This window comes from Macaca nemestrina, chromosome 8 (assembly GCF_043159975.1).
Source record: "Macaca nemestrina isolate mMacNem1 chromosome 8, mMacNem.hap1, whole genome shotgun sequence".
In the NCBI taxonomy this organism is placed as follows: Eukaryota; Metazoa; Chordata; class Mammalia; order Primates; family Cercopithecidae; genus Macaca; species Macaca nemestrina.
The window spans coordinates 112664097-112676568 of NC_092132.1; the positions used below are offsets into that span (position 1 = coordinate 112664097).

The following is a 12472-nucleotide window of genomic DNA, read 5'->3' on the forward strand; positions in this document are numbered from 1 at the left end:
TAAGCATTGCCAGGAGGCAGCCAGACTAAAGCGAGGCCGCTCCCTGGAAGAGCCACTCAGCCAGCTTCCAGCCAAAGCAGCACAATCGTTCCTTTCCTTACAGGGTCTTGAAAAGCAAGGCAGGATCTTTTTTTTTTTTTTTTTTTTTTTTTTAAGAATAATATCTTTAGAGCAGTTTTACATTTACAGAATTGCTGCAAAGAAAGTACAGAGAGTTCTTGCATACCCCAACCAGTTTCCTCTATTATTAATCCCTTGCGTTGGTGTGGTATATCTATCACAGTTACTGAACCAGTGTAGATACAGCAGTAACTAGAGTTCTTTCTTTATTCAGATTTCCATAGTTTTCCCTAACGTCCTTTTTCTGTTCAGGATCCCACCCAGCATATCGCATTACATTTAGTAGTCGTGTGTCTTTAGGTTCCTCTTGGTTTTGGTAGTTTCTCAGAATTTCCTTAGTGTCGATGGCTTTCACAGTTTTGAGAATGACTGGTCAGGTATTTATAGATGATCCCTCGTGATATTAGAATGAGGTAATATATTCTTGACAGGAAGACAATAGAGGTAAAGTGCCATTCTCATCATACAACTAAAGGGTACCTGTCGGCATATATCTATCAGTATGTATAGGGAAACTGTGCATAGTGGTCACTCTTGTAATCCTAGCTGCTTGGGAGGCTGAGGTGGGAGGATCACTTGAGCTGGAGGCTGTCGTGCACAATGATTGTACCTGTAAATAGCCACTGCACTCCAACCTGCGTGACGTAGCAAGACCCCATCTGTAAAAATAAAAAGAAAAGTATCAAATATGAGGATATTATCAATATGATTTTTCCCTGTTGAAGTTAACTTTGATGACCTGGCTTAAGATATTGTTTGTCAGGTTTCTACTTCTCTTTTTTATTTTCCCTGTACTGGAAGAAAGTCACTGTGCATATAGCCACACTTAAGATTTCTGTCCCCTCAGAATGGAGGCTCACCATAAATTTGAATTTCTGCTTGGGAGATTTGTCCTTTCTCCCTCATCTGTTTATTTGTCCAAGCATTTATTTATATCATTATGGACTCAGATATTTATGTGATACTTCGACTTATAATCCACTACTACTACTTTTTAAAATTTGTTGCTCAAATTGTTCCAGTTTTGACCATTAGGAGCTCTTTTCTCTCTTTCTGTTTCCCTTTTGGGCTTCTTTTTCTCCCCACCCCCCAGATGGAATCTTACTCTGTCACCTAGGCTGGAGTGGAGGGGCATGATCTCAGCTCACTGCAACCTCCACCTCCTGGGATGCAAGCAGTGCTCCCACCTCAGCCTCTTGAATAGCTGGGACTACAGGCATGTTCCAACACGCCTGGCTAATTTTTTGTACTTTTGATAGAGACAGGGTTTTGCTATGTTGCTCAGGCTGGTCTTGAACTCCTGAGCTCAGGCAGTCCACCTGCCTTGGCCTCCAAGGTGCTAGGATTACAGGTATGAGCCACCGCACCTGGCCTCCTGTGTTTAACATATATACTGTTGTTGTCGTTGTGGAGTCTTTTTGTTTGGTTTTAAGCATTTCCTTTTTTGGCACTACAAGATGCTTCAAGTTCATCTTGTATATTTCATGCCCTAGTCCTAGAATCAGCCATTTCTCCAAGGACCAGGCCATTTCTAATCTAATTTGAAAATTACATACTCAATTGGGACTAGTAAGTTTGAAGCAGAGAAAAGTTGAACATTGACTAACTCTGCTGTTCATTGCATGATCATGAAGAATAGATCTTTGTCATCCTACCGCTTATATTGCCAATTTATGAAGTAAAACAAATCATGTTAAAAAAAAAAATAGGCAGTAAGCTCACATGCAAAGTAATTTTGAAGTTAATGCATAAATGCTTTGACTGGATGTGTGAACTTAAGCAAGTGTTATAGCCTTTCTGACTTCCGTAGAATGAAGGGATTGGATTAGATCATCTCTGGGGCATCCTCTCTTATTTTGTGATCTTAGTTGTATAATTTAAGCTACTTGGTCAGTCCAGTGCAAAGTTGTGCTCAGTGTGCCCAAATTTCAGTAACAGATTTATTTTACTTTTGAAATATTTCACTAACACTGAGTAAATACATTTCAGCCCCATATTTCTACATTCCACAACTTTTTATGAGTAGTTCATGAAAATGGCATACAACTTTACTGATAGTTCTGCAAACCTTCACAGTAGTGCTATAAGACAAAGTGTTTTTATTTCTCTTTTGCTCTTAAGGAAAAGTTAAGGGATTAGCCTCTGGGTCATTTCAGTATTAAAATAGGCAACTCTCTAGGGTGCTAAATTTAACTGAACTATTAAGAGAATTATAATGTCTGCTATTTGGAGATGGCTGCCTGTTCTTTTACAAAGTTGTGTTCAGTTGCCTAACACCTTTGTATGTATAATAAGTATATTATCTTACTATAGTATTTTGAAATAATATTCAAAATATTTTTTGGCAAACAACATCCTCATTTTATATGTGCTAATTCTATTTGGTTTTAAAACTGTTTTCGTGTTATTAATAGAAAGGATAGCGTTCCTAACTGTAAATACTTGCTTTCTCTATTAAACAGAAACCATTTCTCCACCGAAGGAGGAGAGTCCGAAAGCGCAAACACCACAATAGCAGTGTAGTCACGGAAACTATTTCTGAGACCACTGAAGTGTTAGATGAACCTTTTGAAGATTCTGACTCCGAGAGGCCAATGCCAAGATTAGAACCCACATTTGAGATTGATGAAGAAGAGGAGGAAGAGGATGAAAATGAACTTTTCCCTAGAGAATACTTCCATTGTTTGTCTTCGCAGGATGTACTCAGGTGTCAGTCCTCTTCTAAGAGGAAGTCTAAAGATGAAGAAGAAGATGAAGAGTCAGATGATGCTGATGGTATGTTTTACAGAACTCACTTACTGTGGATTATCGTCTTCAGATATACAGCAGTAGCAGTGACAGACCTTCAGTAAAAAGGCTAAAAAATGAACACAACCCACTAAGCAAGAAAAGGAACATTTGGCAGTCTCTAAAAAGTTGTATCAAGTACATCCATGCTGATTTTTAAATGTGTTTTCCCTTCAACTCAGAACTTGTATTAATTTGCCTCTGCAGAAAATATCTTATAATTAGGCAACTGTTCTTTTTTGCCTAATGCTTTCTAAGCCTTTATCAGAATCTTTAGTTAATGGGAGAGTTGGACTCAGCATCAGGAAGATGTAGTAACCCTTCACTAGAATGTGCATTCTCTAGACCTAATCTGTTTTGCTCATTGTTGTATGCTGAGTGCTTAAGCCAGGTGCTCAGTAAGTAGTGTTAAATGAGTGAATGCTAAGAAGACAATTCTCCAGAAAGAGCAGATTCATGTAAATGAGAACTTGTGTCAGATCTGTTCAGGAGTCTTTCCTGAATTGTTTCTCTAATGTGTCTTACCCAACTAGTAGTAAATTTCTCACAAATGGTAACAATAATTCAAAATACATTTTATAGTGTAGATACAAATCCAACTATTTACTTTTAAAGTAGCCTAGTTGTCATTTCTTCTCTAGAGATACTGAAACTAGCTCTCATATATATAAGCCAGGTCAGAAACAAGTCTTTTTCACCCTAGCCTAAAGTTTTCCCGGTGTGTCATGCTGTCTGCATTTGCAGAGTGTTTATCTCCCGTGGGCTCAGAATGAGCTTTTTTACTTTGTTGGGTAAATTTGAAGAAATCTGTTTGTCCAGTCTTGGTACATAAACCTTTAGCTTTTATACATTAACTAGTTGAACTTTTTAATTCTTTTAAAAATTCAGTTTCAAGTCTAGAAGATAAACTTGCATTTCCTCCATTCTCATATTGTCTATATAACAAATACTTTTTTTTTAATTATTTTTTTTGAGATGCAGTCTCTCTCTGTCACCCAGGCTGGAGTGCAGTGGCACAATCTCAGCTCACTGCAACCTCCACCTCCCGGGTTCAAGCGATTCTCATGCCTCAGCCTCCCAAGTAGTTGGGATTATAGGTGCACGCCACCACGCCTGGCTAATTTTTGTATTTTCAGTAGAGACGGAGTTTCACCATGTTGGCCAGGCTGGTCTCAAACTCCTGACCTCAAAGTGATCCGCCTGCCTCGGACTCCCAAAGTGCTGGGATTACAGGCCTGGCCAACAAATACTTTTAATATAGTGATAAGATGAATGAGTTCTTTGCTCTATCATGAATGATTCTACAAAGTTTAACTTGTTATGTTTTGAAATACATAACTAAGAAACTAAAAATTTATTTTGTAAATTTGGCACTTTACATTCTGTCTTAGATCATTGTACGCTAAAATAGTACCCCTGATGAAGTTCCCGTTGACTTAGATTTTTGCTGATGCAGCCATTTCCTTTGTTGACTTTCAAGTTGCTACTACTAACTGTGTCTTCTTTTTAGCTGTGCTCCCACCGCATCATGTTCTTGTCTTGGTATTCTTATCCTTTAAAAATTAATGGGGAATGTGAGTGTACTTAATGCCATTGAACTTACACTTAGAAATGGTTAAAATTTTAAGTTTTATGTTACATATAGTTTACCATTGTTTTTTTAAAATGCTAATAATATAAAATTTATTTTTAATGAATGTAATTGGTGCTTTAATTTTTTCTTGTTTGTCTAGGTCTAAATGTCAGTTTTTGTCTAGGACTAAATAAATGCTTTGCAGCTATTCCCATACAAACATAGCATTAACTGAACAGCTGTTCACATACAATGGCTCAGTCATGGCCTAGAGTAATTGGCTCATCATACTACCTGAAGTGATGATTTGTGGAAACTAAGAAAATCGGAGATACAATATAAATCACAAGCAGAAAAAAAAAGAGGAAATAAGCTAATTTGTAATTTTAGTAGAGACAACTTGATAAAAGTACTGCTTACTACTAATTTGCCTCTTTATAAAGTTCATCTCCATTTTACAGATGAAGAAACTGAAACGTAGAGTAACTTCCCACAGCCATGCAGCTGATGATGATAGTCTTGAATTGGTTCGAACTAGTGTCTTATAACATAATGCTGACCAGGATTCTTTCATAGTTCTGCCAATTCACTGTGACTTAGAATGTCACTAATTAGTTTTATCCTGTAGGTTCTTGACTTTAAAATAAAGACAATCAGCAGTTTTTAAAAGTAATGATTAATAAAGTCATTTCTGTTGTACATGCTAGTCTCAGAAGAAAGAACTAGAAAATGTAAGACCTTGTAACCTGTCTTTATTTTTTTTTTCCCTTCCTGTGTAGACACTCCTATCCTAAAGCCAGTATCTCTCTTGCGAAAACGTGATGTGAAGAATTCTCCTCTTGAGCCAGATACATCCACACCTTTGAAAAAGAAAAAGGGATGGCCCAAAGGCAAGAGTCGCAAACCAATCCACTGGAAGAAAAGACCTGGTCGAAAACCAGGATTTAAGTTGAGTCGGGAAATCATGCCAGTTTCTACTCAAGCATGCGTCATTGAGCCCGTTGTCCCCATTCCTAAAGCTGGACGTAGACCCAAGATCCAGGAGAGTGAAGAAACTGTTGAGCCAAAAGAAGACATGCCCCTAACCGAGGAGAGGAAGGAGGAGGAGATGCAAGCAGAGGCAGAAGAAGCTGAAGAGGGTGAGGAAGAGGATGCAGCCAGCAGTGAAGTCCCAGTAGCCTCTCCAGCAGACAGCAGCAATAGTCCTGAGACCGAAACTAAGGAGCCCGAGGTGGAGGAGGAAGAAGAGAAGCCCCGTGTCTCAGAGGAGCAGAGGCAGTCAGAGGAGGAGCAGCAGGAATTAGAGGAGCCAGAACCAGAGGAGGAGGAGGATGCAGCTGCAGAGACTGCCCAGAATGATGACCACGATGCTGATGATGAGGATGATGGCCACCTGGAGTCCACAAAGAAAAAGGAGCTGGAGGAACAGCCCACGAGGGAAGATGTCAAGGAGGAGCCTGGTGTTCAAGAGTCTTTTTTAGATGCTAATACGCAGAAGAGTAGGGAAAAGATAAAGGATAAAGAGGAAACTGAGCTGGATTCCGAAGAGGAGCAACCTTCCCATGACACGTCCGTGGTGTCAGAGCAGATGCCTGGGTCTGAGGACGACCACGAAGAAGACTCCCACACTAAGGAAGAGTTAATCGAATTAAAAGAGGAGGAAGAGATTCCTCATAGTGAACTGGATCTGGAAACTGTACAGGCAGTGCAGTCTTTGACTCAAGAAGAAAGCAATGAGCATGAGAGCGCCTACCAGGACTGTGAGGAAACTCTCGCAGCATGTCAGACTCTGCAGAGTTATACCCAGGCTGACGAGGACCCTCAGATGTCCATGGTTGAAGACTGTCATGCATCAGAACATAACAGCCCTATCTCCTCTGTTCAGTCTCACCCCAGCCAGTCAGTCCGTTCAGTCAGCAGTCCCAACGTGCCTGCCCTTGAGAGTGGCTACACCCAGATCAGCCCGGAACAAGGATCCCTGTCCGCACCCTCTATGCAGAACATGGAGACCAGCCCCATGATGGATGTGCCTTCCGTATCAGACCACTCTCAGCAGGTGGTGGACAGCGGCTTCAGTGACCTGGGCAGCATTGAGAGCACCACTGAAAACTATGAGAACCCGAGCAGTTATGACTCCACGATGGGCGGCAGCATCTGTGGGAACAGCTCTTCCCAAAGCAGCTGCTCCTACGGTGGGCTGTCGTCCTCCAGCAGCCTCACCCAGAGCAGCTGTGTGGTCACTCAGCAGATGGCCAGCATGGGCAGCAGCTGCAGCATGATGCAGCAGAGCAGTGTCCAGCCTGCTGCCAACTGCAGCATCAAATCACCTCAGAGCTGTGTGGTGGAGAGGCCTCCCAGTAACCAGCAGCAGCAGCCACCGCCACCACCTCCACAGCAGCCGCAGCCACCGCCGCCACAACCACAACCAGCACCACAGCCTCCACCACCCCAGCAGCAGCCACAGCAGCAGCCGCAGCCTCAGCCCCAGCAGCCTCCGCCCCCACCCCCTCCCCAGCAGCAGCCCCCGCTGTCACAGTGTAGTATGAATAACAGTTTCACCCCAGCTCCTATGATCATGGAGATACCAGAATCTGGAAGCACTGGGAACATAAGTATCTATGAGAGGATTCCAGGGGATTTTGGTGCTGGCAGCTACTCTCAACCATCAGCCACCTTCAGCCTAGCCAAGCTGCAGCAGCTGACCAACACCATTATGGACCCTCATGCCATGCCTTATAGCCATTCTCCTGCTGTGACTTCCTATGCAACCAGTGTTTCTCTGTCCAATACAGGACTGGCTCAGCTGGCTCCGTCTCATCCCTTAGCTGGGACTCCTCAAGCACAAGCCACCATGACGCCACCCCCAAACTTGGCATCCACTACCATGAACCTCACGTCTCCTCTGCTCCAGTGCAACATGTCTGCCACCAACATTGGCATTCCTCACACGCAGAGATTGCAAGGGCAAATGCCAGTGAAGGGGCACATTTCCATCCGCTCCAAGTCGGCACCACTGCCCTCTGCGGCTGCTCACCAGCAGCAGCTGTATGGCCGCAGCCCGTCGGCAGTTGCCATGCAGGCTGGCCCTCGTGCACTGGCTGTTCAGCGTGGCATGAACATGGGGGTTAATCTGATGCCTACCCCCGCCTATAATGTCAATTCCATGAATATGAACACCTTGAATGCCATGAACAGCTATCGAATGACACAGCCCATGATGAACAGCAGTTACCATAGTAACCCTGCCTACATGAACCAGACAGCACAGTATCCTATGCAGATGCAGATGGGAATGATGGGGAGCCAGGCCTATACCCAGCAGCCTATGCAGCCAAACCCTCATGGGAACATGATGTACACGGGCCCCTCCCATCACAGCTACATGAACGCTGCTGGCGTGCCCAAGCAGTCACTCAATGGACCTTACATGAGAAGATGAGCAAGATGGACTTGCAACCAAAACTTAAATATATATAAATAAAGGAACCTTTTATACTGACAAACCAGAGAAAAATGGACCTTTTTCCAGTTAAAATATTGCTGTAGATTTAGAGGAATTTTTCTTTGGTTTATTTTATTTTTTAGAAAACCTGATCTTCTCTTTTTTTGGGTTCATTTTGTTCTGGGTTTTGGTTTTCTTCACAATCTTGAACATTTTACAGTAGAACTCATCTAAAAATGGATTTGGGGATGGGGAAACATGCACAAAATCTTTTCATAATTAAAAAGAGCCTTACTTTCTTTACATACCACATGGACAGAATTTGTGTAAAAGTGAATTATCTTTATTTTAAAATGTATGTTTCCCCTCACTGTTTGCAGCTCCCAGTGTTGTCATTTTTAAATGTTATATACATCTCAAGGGTTAACCAGACCCTTTCCTCCAAACCCAACCTTTCATTTCCTACTTCATTCCAGCAGGAGGCACTTAGGGGAGACTTGGACGGGGACATGGAGAACAACCCAAGCTCCTTAAACTTATTATTATTGTTAATATTATTATTATTATTATTAATAAAGTGAGGCAGGAAAATGCTTCTCCTTTTAAAATCCCCTCCACTCCCCACACACACACACCTCTTGAAACCCTTCCCCAAGAATGTTTCTTTATAGACGGACTTCATTGAAATCTTTGTTCTTGAATCAAGTGTAATATAATTTTCTTCTTTTTTAAAATACTCCCACTCAGCACTCAGAGACACAAAAATACTGTAAGTCTCAATTAACAGCAGAATCTCAGAGAAAAGCTGTTTGCAATCCAAATCCAGCCTTTGGAGGAATAGAGATGGTCAATTAACAATCAAAAAGAGGAGATTAACCTCTTGTTTTTTACCACCTGGTGAATCAGCCATAACGCACACACGCCACCTAGCCTCTTGTTTCTAGTATGTACTTTGAAATGCTAACTGAGGGTCTTGATGCTTGAGCCTTTGACTGATAAAACTCAAATAGCAGTCCCCAGTGATTTGCCTCTTAACGTTCTTTCTTAAAATGTTGGTGGATGACTGTACATTTTAGTGATTTGAAAAATAACTGACAAACCATTGACACTGTTTATTTTTATGTTGGAAGAGATGGTGCAGATGCGTGTCAGAAGGGAGATCACAGTGTGAGTTTCATAGCTATTTAAATGATACATACCTCTAGTTTTTGTTTGTCTTTTGAGGTCTTGAGTTCATCCCCTGTGAATCAGAGTGCACAAGCACCTCTCCTGTGAGTGGCTAATGAGAAGAGGGACAGACCGACCACCAGCACAGTAGGGCAGATCTGGACAGCAGGATGTTATAACACAGGTTCATGTGTTGCTCCCAACTCCCTTCTGTTTTTCTCTCGTGCAACTAGTTCGCCCATTCTCTTCCTTTTACTTGCTCCAGGGATAGGTAAAAAAAAAAAAAAAATATATATATATATATATGTGTGTGTGTGTGTGTATATATATATATATATTCCATCATTAGAAGATGGAAACTATTATACCATTTGGTATGTGCAGTCAAATATCCAAAAGGGGGAAGTACTGCTTCAAGAAATATCTGTAAGCATTAAATTCTCTCCTTTATTTGTACATTTTATATAGATAAATTTTTAAAGTACTAATTAGGCATTAACTTTTTTCAAATGCACAAGTTTGTTGGTTTTTTTATACACTTTAATTGATTTTCTCAAGCGTGCTAGGTAGAAACAGGCAGAATTCCACATCTTCCCACTCTCAGCTCTGAGCATGTGCAAGGCTGTGTAGGACCCAGTTTCTCTGTATATACTATTCCAGTTCCCAGTCATCTATGTAGAAAGTGCACTGTGCTGCCCTCGCCCTACATTTTCAGCTGTGTCATTGCTTCCTGGTTGGGGTGGGGACGGGGTGGGTCGGGAGGGAGGTATATTGGGAGGAGGGTGGGTCAAGGCAGAAGGAGAAGCTGTTGAAATGAGGGCCGTGAATTCAGTTTATGTTGGTTTGCGGTTGTGTTTGGTTTTGTTTCTTTAAAAAAAATTCAATCGGGCAGCTCCCTTTTCCACAAGCCTCTTTGTGACTGTAGAACTATTGTAGAAAAAAATGTTCTTTTCTATATTATAAAAGAAATTATCCAACACAGTAATATTGGTACCTGTCATTTTTTCACTTCTGTTTAAAAAAAATGTATTTTTAGCAAGATAACTTGGGTAATCTTCTAAAAAATAAATTTAAAAACTCACTGTTAGTGACTTTGATGCCTTTTAAAATGAGAGCTTTTTCATTTCATTCCATCTTTAAAATTTTTTATCTTTGTTGTAGAATATTAAAAACTATTTTAAGAAAGATAAAAATTCTCTTTAAAGAGATCTCTAGCGTGTGTGAATAGAGCTCCAGATGCCTCTAAAAGCCGCATGTACAAAGGAAGCCACGTCTATCCTGTCTGTTTATATTTGCTTTTCCTGTTTTGTAACCTCTTTGTACTTTGTTCCTGGTGACTTGTAAGCTAAGGGGAAGGGGTGCCTAGATGCCTTTGTATCTCTCCATGTCACGCGCTCCTGGGCCAGCCGGCCTCCCTTCCTCTCCTTGTATGTAATATCTTTTTTTCCCCTTTCTAGCAAGTACTTTCAAAAGAACTCTGTACATTTTAACATAAAAAATAAATTATGTTGAGCCATTTTGGATGTCTGTCTTGCATGTGGAGTTTTTCTCCCTTCCCAGAATGTCAGAACTCTTGATTTCTTGTTCTACACCCAGAGACCTATAAACATTAGCCTTTTCATTTCCCTCTCTGTTATAGAAGTACAAGTCCATGGCCTTGCTTTGAAATTCTGGTTTTCATTTATGTCTGTGTTTAAATGCCAACAATATGGATGGGTTTTCCATTTCCAAAGAACATGGCAGAGTAACCCTACTTTGGATTTTGTAGGGGCATTCATATGAAAAGCTTCTAAAGGGATTTTAATTCCCGTCCCCTGGGCCTCCCCCAAAAAAGCAATTGCAATAACAAGTAGCTCCTAGACTTGTGATAAATTGGAGGAGTAATTTTTATAGATCTTATTTTACGATGTAACAGTATTTTTAAAGGAAAGCGTTTTTGTTTTTGTTTTTGTTTTCTCATTTCATTTTACCTAATTGGGTAATCTAGGAAGATTTGTCATTCTCGTTTTGCCAGAATTCAAGGCTCTGAACACTGACTACTTTTTAGTGTTCTCTTTTGGGTTGTGTTTGCCTCTCATCATTTAGAATTGTGGACAGGAGGCAGAGTCCAGAAAATTAGATGGGAAATTGGCCTTAGTTTCTGGCGGTAGGCACTAAGGCAGATTCAAGTTTTAGCAGCCTCCACACTTCCTCGCACACTGAGGAGTTGAGGAACTGTACATGACATTACCTATAGCAGACATTTGTTCTGTATAGTCATGTCATCTCAAAAGGAATGGTTTGTGTCCCTTGATTTCTTGGCTGGCTTACATAACCATTATTTGGACACAGGCTGTGTCACTGTGCTATGCAGTTACTAGTGGATTGTCTTGAAAACATTCTTGCCTTGCTACTGAAAAGTATTGCTTAAAGTAATTTCAACATAAAGCAATTCTGTTTTTTCAGTATAAGAGAATGTAGCCAAAGACCGTATTCTAGACTTTCAAAAAGCATATATGAATATATTTACTATATATTGCATTTAAGTAAAATTTGAATTATATAATCCCATGGAACGAATGAATTGTTCGGAGTAGGGGAGGTGTTCCTATTTCTTTGTTGTCTGTCCACATCCTGCAGAGAGTAGATGGGGGAGGAAAATGAAGTGACACACAGTCAATGTGTGTGATACTGAGAGCCCTAGTCCACCAACCTATTGTCGAACATTCAGAAACTAGAGCACCAGGAATCCCATTCTTTTAAAGCCTTTCTGGGCACTTTAGGTGGTGCTTGGCTTCCTTTGTAGCATGGTGGCACCTGTATGAACTCCCTGAACACCAGAGTCTTGGCAGCCTCACAATTCCAGCTCTTTAGGTGAAAATTATTTCAGCTTATCCAAATCACAGCTCAGGCAGTGTGGTGATTTTCGTCATATTCCTTCCTTTAGTTCATAATGTACAAGATGTGGGTCAATGGTGATGGTAATTGAAAGGAATAGTGAAAGAAACAAAAATTGCTATCTTCGGCAGAACAGAGTATCCAGGATCCTTATGAGTGGTGGGGAAAAGGAGCTCTACTTCTTATTGATGTGATATTCAAGAAATCTAAAAATTTGAATGATTCCTGTAAACTCAAAGTATAATTTAGGGTAATATTTTTAGTGTTGGCAAGTGTCTAGAATTCTTTTTTTTTTTTTTTTTTTCCAAGACGGAGTCTTGCTCTGTCGCTCAGGCTGGAGTGCAGTGGCACGATCTCCGCTCACTGCAGGCTCCGCCTCCTGGATTCATGCCATTCTCCTGCCTCAGCCTCCTGAGTAGCTGTGACTACGGGCGCCTGCCCCCACGCCCAGCTGATTTTTTTGTGTTTTTAGTAGAGGTGGGGTTTCACCATGTTAACCAGGATGG

At 41.1% G+C, this 12472-nt stretch overlaps 1 protein-coding gene across 4 annotated transcripts in view; it reads left to right on the top strand.

Annotated features, from left to right (window-relative positions):
- The window catches only part of LOC105476532 (lysine acetyltransferase 6A), a 123030-nt gene extending 112418 nt beyond the window's left edge, over positions 1-10612 (top strand). For all 4 annotated transcript variants that reach the window (XM_011732526.2, XM_011732527.2, XM_071068330.1 and 1 more), the window contains 2 exons: positions 2583-2895; positions 5260-10612. In XM_011732526.2, the coding sequence (XP_011730828.1) occupies positions 2583-2895; positions 5260-7919 (2973 nt within the window). In that variant the 3' untranslated portion in view covers positions 7920-10612. The remainder of the gene's footprint in view (positions 1-2582; positions 2896-5259) is intronic.
- Positions 10613-12472: the final 1860 nt, after the last annotated feature.